This window comes from Entelurus aequoreus, linkage group LG21 (assembly GCF_033978785.1).
Source record: "Entelurus aequoreus isolate RoL-2023_Sb linkage group LG21, RoL_Eaeq_v1.1, whole genome shotgun sequence".
Classification (NCBI taxonomy): domain Eukaryota; kingdom Metazoa; phylum Chordata; class Actinopteri; order Syngnathiformes; family Syngnathidae; genus Entelurus; species Entelurus aequoreus.
Genome location: NC_084751.1, coordinates 29789434 through 29805176, shown reverse-complemented (window position 1 = coordinate 29805176; position 15743 = coordinate 29789434). Strand labels below are relative to the sequence as shown.

Sequence of the window (15743 nt, the reverse complement as noted above, 5' to 3'; positions counted from 1 at the left end):
AAACGTTACAACCCTCGAGTTTTTAATTATTTTTGTGTACACCCTAGTAATCATGTTAGAACAATACGCAAGACTGCGGCTATGTGGTAACAGTGGTCAATATAATCAACAGTCTGCCTGTTCTACCCAGTAGAAGTAGTAAGTACGCAAGAGCTAACATAGGCAAAGAGATGATGAATAAAAAGAAAAAATGAGTTGTCGTCAGCAGAAAACAAAACAATTGACGATAAGCAGAATAAAAAAAAACCTGAAGTACAACAAAGCATACATAGCCTTTTGGATTTACCATGAATACGTTAGGAAATGAGGAAAGGCAGGTGTGTGTTTTATACCATCTACTACACTTTGTATTATCCTATCTCTTTGAGATGCCTTTTTTTATTTTATTTTGTTTAATGCAAAATTTTTACCAATATAGCCTATATCGTAGCTTATTCTACGGTATAAATGTGCAACTTTGCATTTGCTTTCCCTAAACATTTAATTTTTCCAAAATACAATTTTTAAAAAGCTTGACCCATAAACATTTCAAACAGGCACTGCATTAGTTTGAGCATTTTTTTTAATAAAACCCAAATTACAATGTAATTAATTATTTCAAACTTTTTTAACAGTGTTTAACAGCGTTTAATTTATAGGAACATATTTATTTGTATGAACACATTCAGTTTTTACCATGGTTCGAGGAAAGTCTGTTTTTGTCAAACTAGTAGTATTTATTTTCTTAATTTTTGTATTAGCTTCGTTGTGTTCTCTCCTAAACCAAACGCTGTTGTATCGTCCTCTGTATTAAGATTAGATCTGTACTGTTTTTATTGCAGCAACAGTAAAAAAAAAAAATAAAAAAAAAAAGGCATCTCAAAGAGATAGGATAATACAAAGTGTAGTAGATGGTATAAAACACACACCTGCCTTTCCTCATTTCCTAACGTATTCATGGTAAATCCAAAAGGCTATGTATGCTTTGTTGTACTTCAGGTTTTTTTTTATTCTGCTTATCGTCAATTGTTTTGTTTTCTGCTGACGACAACTCATTTTTTCTTTTTATTCATCATCTCTTTGCCTATGTTAGCTCTTGCGTACTTACTACTTCTACTGGGTAGAACAGGCAGACTGTTGATTATATTGACCACTGTTACCACATAGCCGCAGTCTTGCGTATTGTTCTAACATGATTACTAGGGTGTACACAAAAATAATTAAAAACTCGAGGGTTGTAACGTTTCGTCAAATTGATTCATTCGATTTAAAAAAAAAGCATCCATTTGTATTTTGATGTTGTGATTATTTGTTTAATGAGTAAAATACACAAACATTGGAGTGCTTCTAGCTACTGCATGTCATAACTAAATGGTTTGTGTGTGCTGAAAGGGGGATGGTACTAGTGGGGTGTCGATAGAGAAAGATGACTCAAAAATAAATTAAAGCAAAGTGAAAAGACATCAAAAGGCTCAAAAAGATCAGAGTTTTAAGATCATTTAAAACTAAAAAAGCCAGACATCATTGCAAAAAAGTTTGCACCAAAAAGCCATCTTGCATTTCATAATGTAATCATTCTGCATATTTAAGAGCAGCAAACAAGCAAAAACAATGTAAAAGCCTTTTTTTTGGCACCTCCTGCCAACTTATGTATTTGACTTGTTTTTCTTTAAACACATGAGCACGTGTTAGCGTCTACAGTATTTGCTAAACAAAAAATCCATACGCTACATTTGCTAACCATGTTACAAAAAAAATCAGTTAAAATGATATATAATGTCAAATTTAAAAAGACTCGAACCCATTATTTACTAAATCAAAAAAATATTAATATTCCCCAAAGTATGCACAAAGCAAACTACAATTTGCTACCCAAAAACGTACAACAATTCTTCTCAACTAAAGAGAAAAATAAAACTTCTGAAAAAAAAAGTAACTTAAAACCTTTTGTATGCACATACAACACTTAAAACTTTTAGCATATCAGTATGTAAAATTACATTATGAAATGGATTAAGTGAAAAAAAGTTAGAAATTGTACTGATGTGATCCAGTTTAAGAGGTTGTTCAGACCTTTTAGTGTCTAAAGAAATAACATCTGGTTTTTGTCAACAAAATCTCCCACCTTAAATCTGTCTCTGTCTTGTCTCTTTTAGACGCTCATAAACGTATAAAGTTTTAAACAACAACAAATAAATCGCATACCAGCCATTTGCAGGTCTTTCGGATTACTACACAGGATAATGGACCACACCATGCCATTGACATATGGAATGTAGCCCCTGTCACTCATCATGGGTCTGTCTCAAAGAGAAAAAAAAATGACCCAAAATCATGCAATTTGGTCAAAAACAGTAAATTAGCTCCGCTTCTTCATACTCCTTCTCGGACATGTCCGAGTGTTCATCTGTAATGTACTTCAATAAAACGCTTAGCGTGTTAAAAATAAACGGTGCCAAACAACAATAATAAACAATACAAACTTTTCCTAATGCTAAAACACAAAACAAACATGGAGGCTTTACAACAAGTTTATGTAAATTAAAAATGTTAAAATATAAAAATATCGCTGTTATTGTAACCAAAATATTGCGGTTATCATTAATTGTCAAATGTGCTCAAAATAACTAACACCTTAAGATATTTTAACAAAGTGTTGTTTAAAATAAACACATGTATAAAACATTAGCACCACACCTATATAATATACTTTCTTTAGCAAAACAAACATAAATATTGTTCTGCTATTATATGATTTTTCTTTATGTTTTTTCTTTATATGTATTAATTTGTATAGGTTTTAAAACGTTTATTGTTAGAGGCAAAACGCATGTTGTTTGTAAGACGTTAATGTGTTTTGTATTTCTGATAAATTCCCGAAGCTGTCATTAGTGTTGTTTTGTTTGTATTTATTGTCGCTATTTTGACCGTCCTCAAAACATTGATAACTAGTTTTTTTTACCAGCACTTTTCTCGTCATTTTTACCTTTCAATGTTTTCTTAAACCTTAAAAAAGAACTACATGTCTTCAGCTCCTCACTGAGCTTGTTCCACCATTAAACTCCTAAAACTGAAATACATTTGTATTTTATATTCGTTTTTACTTTACCTTTTTCAAAAATCAATATACCCCGTAAATTATAGTTTTCTCCTCTTAATTTAAATAACCTAAGAATACAAGCTAAAAGGCTAATGTTCTTTACACAAAACATAATTTCCATTGTTTTTAAAAACACAATATTTAAACATTTTTAACACATTAAAACTTATAAATAACAGATTGGTATGTTCATAGTAGCACACTTTGTGTATTATTCTAACGACCCCTTTTTTAAAGTTTAATTAATGGGTCCATGTTTGTTTTATAAACATTTCCCCAAACTTCAACACTATATGTTAAATATAAAAAATTAAACAATAATATAACATATGCAAACATGTCTTATTCAGCATGTGTTTTACTTTATAAAGAATAGCAATACATTTAGATATTTTTCCCTTTTATATATTTAATATGCGGTTTCCAACATAATTTATAACCAATTATTATTCCCGAGAATTTAGTTTCATATACTCTATCAATTTCCCCTAGATTTAATTTTAATTTTGCTTCACAATTTGTCCTTGCACCACGTCGGTATAAATAAATATTTCTAAACAAAGTTGTCGTCTTTATTGTTAGCTGGCATCATTTTTTTTAAATAATTTGTTGAAAGGACTAGTTGGTACAATCCCTGGGGACTCTGCATGGCAAGGGCGTCCTCCTCCCTGAGCCAGGCTTGCACCTGACCGCATTAAGAAATGTAACAATAAAGTGTGGGTAAAAATATGAACGACTTTAAAGGCATGTGGCTCTGTCGTTTTCACTCATCACTTTTACACTCGCACCCGAAAACAAACCCCCACCTCTGGAATCAGACCCCTCCTACTTCTAAGCGCGCCAAATTCATTTTGCAAAAAGACGGTCTAGTGTGAACATCTCCTAGATCCTCCTTCAAGACCAACCAACATGCCAGAGGCATAAAAATCTGTAAGTAAATGTATATATATATTGTATATTGTATGTTTTTTCTTGTAAAAATGAAAATCTGACTCCTCAAACTGTGTTTGTAAAAATGCACTCGCTTTAAAATCTTCCCATATTCCCTCTATAAAACAAAATAATGAATACGCATAATATTAAACTACACTCCGAGAGTCATTTTCCAACTTTGTAAGATCAAACGGACATAGTTTTTTTTCCAGTTTAAATATCTACTGCTCGCTAGTGTTACCGTATCTGAGTTATTATACAAAAATATATTTCAATCGTCCTGCAACTTTACTAGGGCATTTTGGACATGTCAGCACCCCTGGACTCACGATGCCTGCGGCGGGACTTGTTGGAGTGGTACCCGGGTGTAATTTTTAGACATTTTGGGGACTTTTGACCACTTTTCCAACTTTTCTCCCCCCGCTCCTCCTGCAACTTTGTTGGGGTTCGCGAGGCCTGCGGTGGGTCTTGTGGGACTAAATAACGGGTGTAATTTTAAAACATTCTGGAAACTTTTGACCACAATACAAACCCTTTATTAAGTAAAAAATATTAAAAATCAGCAATTTGGTAACATTACAAACAGCAGACCTTTTAGTGTCTAGAGAAATAACATCTGGTTTTTGTCAACAAATTCTCCCGCCTTAAATCTGTCTCTACCACTCTCATTAGACATAGTTTTGCCGACAACAACCGGACAACAACAATAAATCTGTCTCTACCTATCTCTCACCACCAATAAATCTGTCTCTACCTATCTCTCTAGACATGGTACCATCCAATTTGCTGTGTGCGTGTGTGTGTGTGTGTGTGTGCGTGTGTGTGTGTGTGTGCGTGTGTGTGTGTGTGTGTGTTCAAAAAAAAATAAAAAATTATCCCGCCTTAAATCTGTCTCTACCACTCTCATTAGATATGGTTTTTCAACCGACAAAAACCAGACACCAACAATAAATCTGTCTCTACCTATCTCTCTAGACATGGTACCAACCAATTTGCTGTGTGTGTGTGTGCGTGTGTGTGTGTGTGTGTGTGTGTGTGTGTGTGTGTGTGTGTGTGTGTGTGTGTGTGTGTGTGTGTGTGTGTGTGTGTGTGTGTGTGTGTGTGTGATTTCATCCCGCCAAAAAAAAAAAAACTAACAATAAAGATGGTAACTTTGCTTAAAAATATTTATTCATTCCGTAATTGTGCTGTTTATTACGCGTGTAATTTTTAAACATTTTCATGACTTTCGCAGCAGCACAGCAGTGGTGAGAAGGCATGCACAGCAAAAGTCCCAAGAGGGCGTTCTTGCCCCTCCAAACTCTCTCTCTTTGTTTATAATGCATATTTTCTGCTAGATTTACTCTCTATTTAATCCAAAGAAAAAAACTACCGTCAACGGTAAATTTTTACCATCGGTCTCCAAACTACGGCCATAGGCCAAACGCGGTACGCCGACGTCCAAAATCCGGCCCCCTATTTTTTTTGGATTTTTAGATTTTTCTGGACATATTGGGCATCCCTAGACTCACGAGGTCATCGGCGAGACTTATGGTAATGGTATCGGGTGTGATTTTTAAACATTTTCATGACTTTTGACCACTTTTTCCAGTGGATTAGTCAAAAAATGAGGGGCGTATTGTTTTCAAAAGGCGGTGGAACCCCGTAAAAAGTTTCGACCAATCAGACTATCAAAAAGATTGTTTTCAAATACTATTGGTTGATGTATTGGCAGGGGAGGTCCTTTCGTACTCCATCGAGGGTGTGGTCTCAAAGGACAACCTTCTTTTCGTCGTCAGTACGCATTTCCAATTCCGGCTGCTTCGAGACAAGACGTCTATCCACTTCTCCCGCAAAGACTCAGTTGGAGGAATTTGAGTGCGATTCAAAAAAATCCTAGTTTTCCGAGGAGCGTCGTGGTAAGTTTTATCATTTTTATGAATTGAAACTGGCGTTTCACTAATCATGCCTACTGAAACAACAGGTTTCTCCATCTTTTCCATTTTCTCTTAATGCTCGTACTAACAAAGACTTACCATTCACATATACCAGTGTGTGTGTGTGTGTGTGTGTGTTAATACTCAAAGAGTCGTAAATCGCATTTTGACATAAAATAACTCACCCCCCTTACTCCCACCTTCCTCTGACCTCCCCTTCACCCCACCCCTCCTCTTACAGGGCCATCAATCACATTTTGACATAAAGTGTATCCCCCTTAGCCCCGCCTCCTTCGGACCTCCCCTTCACCCCACACCCCTCTGACCTTTTGACCTTAAGGTCGTAAATAGGTTGGAGTTCAAATCCCAGCCGAGTCATACCAAAGACTATAAAAATGGGACCCATAACCTCCCGCTCAGCAACAAAGGGTTGGAGTTGGGGGTTAAATCACCAAAATGATTCCCGGGCGCGGCGCCGCTGCTGCTCACTGCTCCCCAAGGGGATGGGACAAATGCAGAGGACAAATTTCACCACATCTAGTGTGTGTGTGACAATCATTGGTACTTTAATCTTTAATCTTTAAAAAAATCTTTTTTGACATAAGGTGTCTCCTTATACTCTCTATTGGATTTCAGCCAAAAAAAAGCATTAAATGATAATGGTGTGCAGCTAAAATCTCCGATACAAGCAGTCCTGAAACGTGTTTACTGTCTGTTAACATCTAAGTGTCCTCCAATAAGCACACATAGTTGGCTAAATCTTGGTCCTTAATGTTAGCGCCTATAATAACAATATCGCCAATACTTGGTTTATATTCAGGTCACAAAATGTGAATCGTGTATTGTTGGCAATTTGTATATGTTTTTAGTGGTTTATAAGGGCGGAATAGACTCAATAGACACAATGACGTCATAGCTTCCATTACCTCCATTATAAGGTTGACTTAAAAAAAAAAAAAAGTGTTCTTGTCTCTCAGAGGCATTGGGAATTATATGCAAAATTCCAAAAAGTAAGTTCCCTGTAAAGGATGTAAAAAAGTTGTATCTGGACACACCTAACTCAACAATGGCACCACAATGCTTTTATCTTATCAACTTGTCTTTGTCTGTTTACTTTTCCTTGACACTAGTGCTAGAAATAACTCCTGCTAGCCCAGTGGTCGGCAACCCAAAATGTTGAAAGAGCCATATTAGACCAAAAATATTTTTTTAAAAAAGTCTGTCTGGAGCCGCAAAAAAAGGAAAGCCGAATATACTGTAAGTGTTAAAATGAAGGCAACACATAATGTAAGTGTCTATATTAGCTATAATAGCCTACTATCAAAATGACTAAGTGTCGCAGGCTGATGCAAATCTTCGTTGACAGAATTGTTGAAATGTAGTATTTATACTACACATTTTTACAACATTGGAAACCATTACTAAAACTGAGGCTTTTCAGAGGGTGTGATAACTCCTGGAAATTACTAGAATGGCCAAATGTATAGATGGGTGTGTCCAAGATAAAGGGAACAGAAACTACAAATAAAATGGCCTCAAATATACCTAAAATACGAGGCATAATGTTGCATTATGTACAAACGTACATATAGCTAGCATAAATAGCATGTTAGCATCGATTAGCTTGCAGTCATGCAGTGACCAAAGTCAATAACATCAACAAAGCTTACCTTTGTGGATTCCCACACAGCATAAGACGTTGGATGGACAAATAGTGACAAAGAAGGAGTGGCATAGAGAACGTCTTTCTGTGGCAGCGTCAAGGAAAGTTTTACATGCAAACAAACTACGGTGCGTTTAAAGGACTTCCGAAATTAGGACAAAATACACTCATCAGTGAAGCATGTTTAATGTAAACAGTGGGATTTCTAATAATTAGGAAGGTTTGTGTCATGTTTGTCCTCCTACAGAAAACCATATTAAAACAAAACATATATATTTTTCCTCATCTTTTTCCATTTTCATACATTTTTGAAAATGCTCCAGGGAGCCACTAGGGCGGTGCTAAAGAGCCACATGTGGCTCGAAAGCCGCGCGTTGCCTACCCCCGTGCTAGCCAAAAGCTTCACTGTATTTGTAGTAGACTCATGTCGTGAGGCACATTTCCTGTCCTTCACTTTTAATGTTGAGGCTCTGGGAAATCATGAGGGAATGTACCGGTGAATAGATTATTTACATTTAGATACATGTGTCTGTCGTCATGTGTACAGTGTATGCTATCTGTCTTTTACACTCCTGCAGGACATAAGGCCTTGGATTGGCCGGAGGTGTTTCCACGAGACAAAGTGTTTCAACTTGGCAGTCAAGCTACTTTTTGTTGTGTTCTTCCAACGGGTGAATCTCTAGAGAAACTTTATCTAAGTGGAAACAGCAGCGCTAATCAGAATATTAGCCAGATCGGCAGCCACGCATACGCCCTGACCGTCGACCTGAACAGAGCATCATCGGCCAGTTGCACCGATGTAAAATGTGAAACAAAGACGTCTGATAATGGAGCGTGTGCTTACATTGGATGTGAGTACAACTTATTGTATCTTATTTGTCAAGATGGTGATTGTTGTGTGCTGTTATATAACAAAATACTGTTGTTTTTTTTTCTAATCTTTCAATGTGTGACCAGACCCACCTGCTGACCGGGATCTTTCCTGCGAAACTCAGGACTTACAAACGGTTGAATGTCAGTGGACGGTAGGACGGAATACACACCTGGCTATTGCAAGTCCGACGACCTATCAACTGCTTGGAAGGTATCGTGAAACTCAAGGCGCCATTAGTTTGTTTTTTTAACATTGTTTATTGACTTTTTTCTACATATACAGTTTACAATGATAGAACAAAAATGTTTTTTTTGTGTTTTTTTTTGCATCATTCACTTTTAAGCCGGAGCTGCTGAAGGACTTAATATTTTATGGGCCATTCCACTGCATCCTCTTGAGGAAATACAATTTCAAAATCTTATCTCGAATGTTAAAATCTCACCACAGTCATGTTACCAATATTATTTGGTAACTTTGACACTATTTCACCACTATTTCCACACACATTCACACACTGATGGCAGGAGCTGCCATGCAAGGCGCTAACCACAACCCGTCATGAGCAAGGGTGAAGTGTCTTGCTCAAGGACACAACGGATGAGACTTGGTTGGTAGAAGCTGGGGATCGAACCAGTAACCCTCAGGTTGCTGGCACGGCCACTCTCCCAACTGCGCCACGCTGTCCCTTACTCCCTTTATTGTACTTGTTTTTTTTGTTTTTTTTTAATGTACCGTATTTTCCGGACCATAGGGCGCACCAGATTATAAGGTGCATTGCCGATAAATGGCCTATTTTTGAACTTTTTTCATATATAAGGCGCATCGGATTATAGGGCGCATTAAAGAAGTCATATTATGATTATTTTTTTCTAAATTGAAAGCACTTGTGGTCTACATAACATGTAATGGTGATTCTTTGGTCAAAATGTTGCATAGATTATGTTTTACAGATCATCTTCAAGTCGCTTTCTGACAGTCACTTCCGGATGCGCCGTTTTGTGGGCGGTCTTATTTACGTGGCTCACCTTCGGCAGCGTCTACCGGTGTAGCGTGCAAGGACGGGAGTGGAAGAAGTGTCAAAAGATGGAACTAACTAATGACATTCAGACTTTACTTAAATCAATAACTGAGCAGCATCTCCTCATGCGGAAACAACAACAACGCCGGAAATGTGTCCCGTGAAAAACCATTCGACCGGAACTCTCTAATAACTAAAGTTCCTTGGGTATGTAAACTCACTACACCGGTATGTTTTAGCGCTTTCATGGCAAGTTTACTGACAGATATAAGTTAGAACTTTACACTACTTTATATTAGAAATGGCAACAGCGGAGGATGAATGTCCCATAACAAGAAGATAGAGAAAAAGAAGAAGCTTATCGACTACGGTGTCGTCACGGATTACAAAGGCGGAGGCGCGCAATATTTCAGGATTTATGCAGATCCCAAATACAGATCAGCAGGTACCAGAAGGTAAGAAAAGTTGCTTTTGCATAATATTGCGAAACAAAACGCCAGATAATATGTCTTACCTTATACACACACCATAATAATACTTGTATGTTTAATGCGCCGACAATCCATCAAGCGATGCGGCTTCATAGCTTACCAAAGTCGTACTAACACATTTTGATAGATTTTTGAGCGCCATGTGTAATGTTCTATATTTTCAATGGAACATATAAAATGTTGGTGTTGTTTTTGATTGATTGATTGATTGAGACTTTTATTAGTAGGTTGCACAGTGAAGTACATATTCCGTACAATTGACCACTAAATGGTAACACCCGAATACGTTTTTCAACTTGTTTAAGTCGGGGTCCACTTAAATTGATTCATGATACAGATATATACTATCATATATACTATCATCATAATACAGTCATCACACAAGATAATCACATTGAATTATTTACATTATTTACAATCAGGGGTGTGGAGGGGTGGGGGGTGGGGGGGGGGATATGGACATCAAGTAGTGGACATAGAGAGAGAGAGAGAGAGAGAGAGAGAGAGAGAGAGAGAGAGAGAGAGAGAGAGAGAGAGATCAGAAGGCAAAAGAAAAAGTATCTGCATTTGATTGTTTACATTTGATTATTAGCAATCCGGGGAGGGTGTTAGTTTAGGGTTTACTTGAGTCATTTTGCCATCATACTGCAGTCTACACATATCTCTTATGTTTGACTGCCATCTACTAGTCACACTTATCATTACACCATGTACCAAATACAATTGCTTTGAGTTGGGTAAGCAAAAGCAGAATTATTCCGTACATTATTCCGTACATTAGGGTTATTAGGCGCACTGTCGAGTTTTGAGGGGGAAAAAAGGATTTTAAGTGCACCTTATAGTCTGGAAAATACGGTATTTGTCGTTGAATCGCTGTAATGTGCTTATTGTCAACATGCTATTAGCATAAATGCTACGTGGCTGTATTTCATGTGCAGTGGTACATTAACTTAAAGGGGAACTGCACTTTTTTGGGGAATTTTTGTGTAGCATTCACAGTCTTTATGTGAGACAAGGATGCATTGAATTCACACAGCGCATCACGACATTGGCTACTTCCTTTAAGAAAAAAGACCATCACTATTTGTGGAAGACTTTGTGAGAGACAATGCTGACTACTTTGGCACAATTAATGATCCAGAACCTTATCTTTTTGAGCCCAAATATATGGAGGATGAACAACAGGGTACATATTTTAGAAGCTGGGTGGTAAGCAGATCCAGCTCCAGTGAATCACAGAGCACAACAAGAAGATAGAGAAAAACAAGGAGCTTAGTGACTATAGCTACAGTGGCGGACTAGCGCAAAGCTCTTTGGGTAAATTTACCATATATGGAGATATCCGCTGATGTCACTACAGGGAAAATTTTACAAATTAGTAATTGTGAATAGTGTGTATGTCAGACTAAAAGGTGGATTGTCCTGCTGCTTGTCTTCCAGTGTGTGTGCAGAAGGCTTCAAGGGGAGATGCTCTCACACAATGCAAGTGGAGGCTGGAGAGCATCTTTGGACTGTGACAGCACAAAATCAACTTGGCACAATCACACTCACATATGAAGCTGACCTGACGAAAAGAGGTATTCATTAATTTAAAAATTATCATGTGAAATTAATGTATTTACTTTAAATAACTGTGGTAACATGGATTCTGAGTAAAACAAAAATTCAGTATGGTACAGAGACGCACACACACACACTCATAGCTGCTCATAACTGTATTGCGATCACTTCGCCACAGTTACATTTCACAAACTTTCGTAATACAGATAACAGATGACAAATTGTAAACATGAGCGTGTAAATACAGGAATGACATGCTGTAAAAATATCTACAAATTTAGTTTGTTTAATAAAAGAAATTTTTTTAAATTATTTAATCATTTGATTATTTCAATATTGAAATAATTATTTGTTTATTTATTTGGAGCCTTAAAAGCCTGTTTCTTTGAATAGTGCACTGTACCAGTAATTGCTGGGATGTGATTAGGATAAGATAGGATAGAATAGGTGATTTATTGTCATTGTACTTGTAACACAACACAACTTTGCTGAGCAATCATCCTATACAGCAGCATCTTGGTTTAGGCAAGTTAGCAATTATAATAGTTACATGACAATGAATAGATGACAGTACCATGGCACTGAAGGATGAATTTACAGTTAAATAACAATGCATAAATAAACGGTAAGGGGAATTGCACTTTTTTTGGAATGTTGCCTATCGTTCACAATCATTATGAAAGACATGACGACGGACTGATTTTTAAAAAAATGCATCATAACTATTAAAGGCCTACTGAAACCCACTACTACCGACCACGCAGTCTGATAGTTTATATATCAATGATGAAATCTTAACATTGCAACACATGCCAATACGGCCGGGTTAACTTATAAAGTGCAATTTTAAATTTCCCGCAAAACTTCCGATTGAAAACGTCTATGTATGATGACGTATGCGCGTGACGTCAATCGTTAAAACGGAAGTATTCCGACACCATTGTATCCAATACAAAAAGCTCTGTTTTCATCGCAAAATTCCACAGTATTCTGGACATCTGTGTTGGTGAATCTTTTGCAATTTGTTAAATGAACAATGAAGACTGCAAAGAAGACAGCTGTAGGTGGGATCGGTGTATTAGCGGCTGGCTGCAGCAACACAACCATGAGGACTTTGAGGATAGCAGACGCGCTATCCGATGCTAGCCGCCGACCGCATCGATGATTGGGTGAAGTCCTTCGGCGCTCCGTTGATCGCTGGAACGCAGGTGAGCACGGGTGTTGATGAGCAGATGAGGGCTGGCGTAGGTGGATAGCTAATGTTTTTTAGCATAGCTCTGTGAGGTCCCGTAGCTAAGTTAGCTTCAATGGCGTCGTTAGCAACAGCATTGTTATTGTTAAGCTTCGCCAGGCTGGAAAGCATTAACCGTGTAGTTACAGGTCCACGGTTTAATAGTATTGTTGATTTTCTGTCTATCCTTCCAGTCAGGGGTTTATTTCTTTTGTTTCTATCTGCAGTTAAGCCCGATGCTATCACGTTAGCTCCGTAGCTAAAGTGCTTCGCCGATGTATTGTCGTGGAGATAAAAGTCACTGTGAATGTCCATTTCGCGTTCTCGACTCTCATTTTCAAGAGGATATAGTATCTGAGGTGGTTTTAAATACAAGTCCGTGATCCACAATAAAAAAAAGAGAAAGTGTGGAATCCAATGAGCCCTTGTACCTAAGTTACGGTCAGAGCGAAAAAAGATACGTCCTGCACTGCACACTAGTCCTTCACTCTTACGTTCCTCATCCACAAATCTTTCATTCTCGCTCAAATTAATGGGGTAATCGTCGCTTTTTCGGTCCGAATCGCTCTCGCTGCTGGTGTAAACAATGGGGAAATGTGAGGACCTGTGATGTCACGCTACTTCCGGTACAGGCACGGCTTTTTTTATCAGCGACCAAAAGTTGCGAACTTTATCGTTGATGTTCTCTACTAAATCCTTTCAGCAAAAATATGGCAATATCGTGAAATGATCAAGTATGACACATAGAATGGATCTGCTATCCCCGTTTAAATTTAAAAAAATTCATTTCAGTAGGCCTTTAAATAAACGTAAATAAAAGTCTGCTTGCAATGAAAGCACCACTTTTCCGCCCATTAAATCTGATAGATAACCATTCAAAAAGCACCAACAATACTCCATTTACATTTTGTGACTTGAATATTAACCAAGTATTAGTTATATTATTTTTATAAACGCTAACACAGACAAACTATTTAGATCACTGGGTGTGCCTATGTTTACATCATGGAGTGGTCTGCTGCTCTCTCAATACCCTGTTCCCTGTAATTTTATTGAAATCATGCCACTCACCTGAAAAATAGATGGCTGAGAATATAATCCGACAAGTTGGGACACTTTGACAGCCGTTTTGGACCTGCAACTGGCGAGAAAACGTGTGTTCCGCCCCCCCCCACCCCGTTTCTTCACGAGGATTATTAGACTTAGACTTAGACTTAGACAAACTGAGTAATTTTTTTAATATAAATGGGAATACCGTATATTACCAAATAGTAGCCCGGGCGTTTATTTTACAAAATGGGGTCAGACCCCGGGCGGCTATTAGGACATGGGCGGTTATTTGCACAAGGCTTTTATTTATTTTTGCACCAGCCTGCACCAGGCCATTATTTGGTTACAATGGTTACTGTCCAGTATTTTTTTTTCGTACAAACAATTTTAAATGTAAAAGCTATTGTAAACATACAAACAAAAAAACAAGACTATCAAAAGACAAGAGATCAACAAGGCCTCAACATGGCAGTACTGCAACAATTGTCAAATAGAATACCAATACTAAAAATAAATACACTTTTTAAATAAAGCAGCCTACTGGGAAAAATAAAATTATGGTACCAAGTACTCAAGTATTAAAAAACACACCATCAAAACAGAACAATAATACTGTCACTTAAATAAAATAAAGGCTACAGTACTCCAAGTTTTAAATAAAGCAGCATACAAGAAAAATACAATTATGGTACCAAGTACTCTATAAAACCATCAAAACAATAATACTGCAGCAAACGCAACCCCAAATGCAACTCAACCCCACTCATCATCCTCCTTCTCCTCCTCCTCTCCCCCCTCATCATCATCCTCCTTTTCAATCACAAGTTCATTGAGGAACTGCTGTTCCTCATCACTCTCCTCCTCTTCCTGAACCACAGCAGCAGCCTGCTGTCTAGCCCTCAACAGCATCTCTCTGCCTGCCTGACATGGCTGTCCCTTCTTGAAGCAGTAAATGAGCTGGTCCTCACTCCCATCAGCTGCCACCGTCAGCCCACACACCTTGTAGGATACCAGAAAGCAACATCCAGCTATGGCTACTGTTTGCAACACGGACACACACACACACACACACACGATTAAGCCAGCCACGTGTTGCACCAAACACCACTCCGGTGTCTCTCGTGTCACTCGCGGTGGCATACAACTCCTTTGCCTTAATGCTGATCATTTTGCGGGACACACGGTGGTTCAGTCCACGAACGTGATGTATCCACTGACACAAATTAGCATCAAGCTCGTCGCTCACTTTCTTCCTACCTCCATCCGGGGGGGCGTTTTCCATCGATTGCCGACTGAGATAGTAGTTCTCCCTTTTTTTGTTTCCATTCTCGTACACGTTTTGGGTCAACGTTAAACTGCCTGGCCGCTGCCAAACCAGAATTCTGCTCCGCATACTTCACAATCGCTAGCTTGAACTTTAAGTCAAGTCAAACTTCCTCTTCTTCCCCCTTAAAGTATACCCGTCCATCAGTTGTGGCGTACCGGTATCCTGTTCATTCAACTCACTGCTACTGTTGCTTGCCATGTTGAAACTTTTCCTCGTGGGTTTGTTGTGTGTTACGCTATATGCGGTGACCCATTGCAATATGTTGATTACCCAGAATCCCCACGTGACGTCTGCTGTTACCGTAATGACCAGAATTATTGCACCTTTGCTTTTCCTTTTAGCTTATAAATTGGGTTTAATGAAAATTAAATCAATATGATTTTAATCTAAATTATGCAAATAACAGCCCATGGGCGGCTATTTGGACATAGGCGTTTATTAGGAAGAGGCTGTTAATTCACAAAATGGGCTCAGACCCCGGGCGACTATTAGGACAAGGGCGTCTATTTGCACAAGGGCGTCTATTTGGTAATATACGGTATATAAACATCTTAGCAGTTGGCATCCTAATGACAGCAGATCTTGCACAGTAAGTGATGTT

General features: G+C 38.0%; 1 protein-coding gene across 4 annotated transcripts in view; it reads left to right on the top strand.

Annotated features, from left to right (window-relative positions):
• Positions 1–15743, top strand: part of LOC133638587 (leukemia inhibitory factor receptor-like) — an 83135-nt gene that overhangs the window by 17781 nt on the left and 49611 nt on the right. For all 4 annotated transcript variants that reach the window (XM_062031367.1, XM_062031368.1, XM_062031366.1 and 1 more), the window contains exons 4-6: positions 8170–8442; positions 8549–8675; positions 11415–11551. In XM_062031367.1, coding sequence (XP_061887351.1) covers positions 8170–8442; positions 8549–8675; positions 11415–11551 — 537 coding nt within the window. The remainder of the gene's footprint in view (positions 1–8169; positions 8443–8548; positions 8676–11414; positions 11552–15743) is intronic.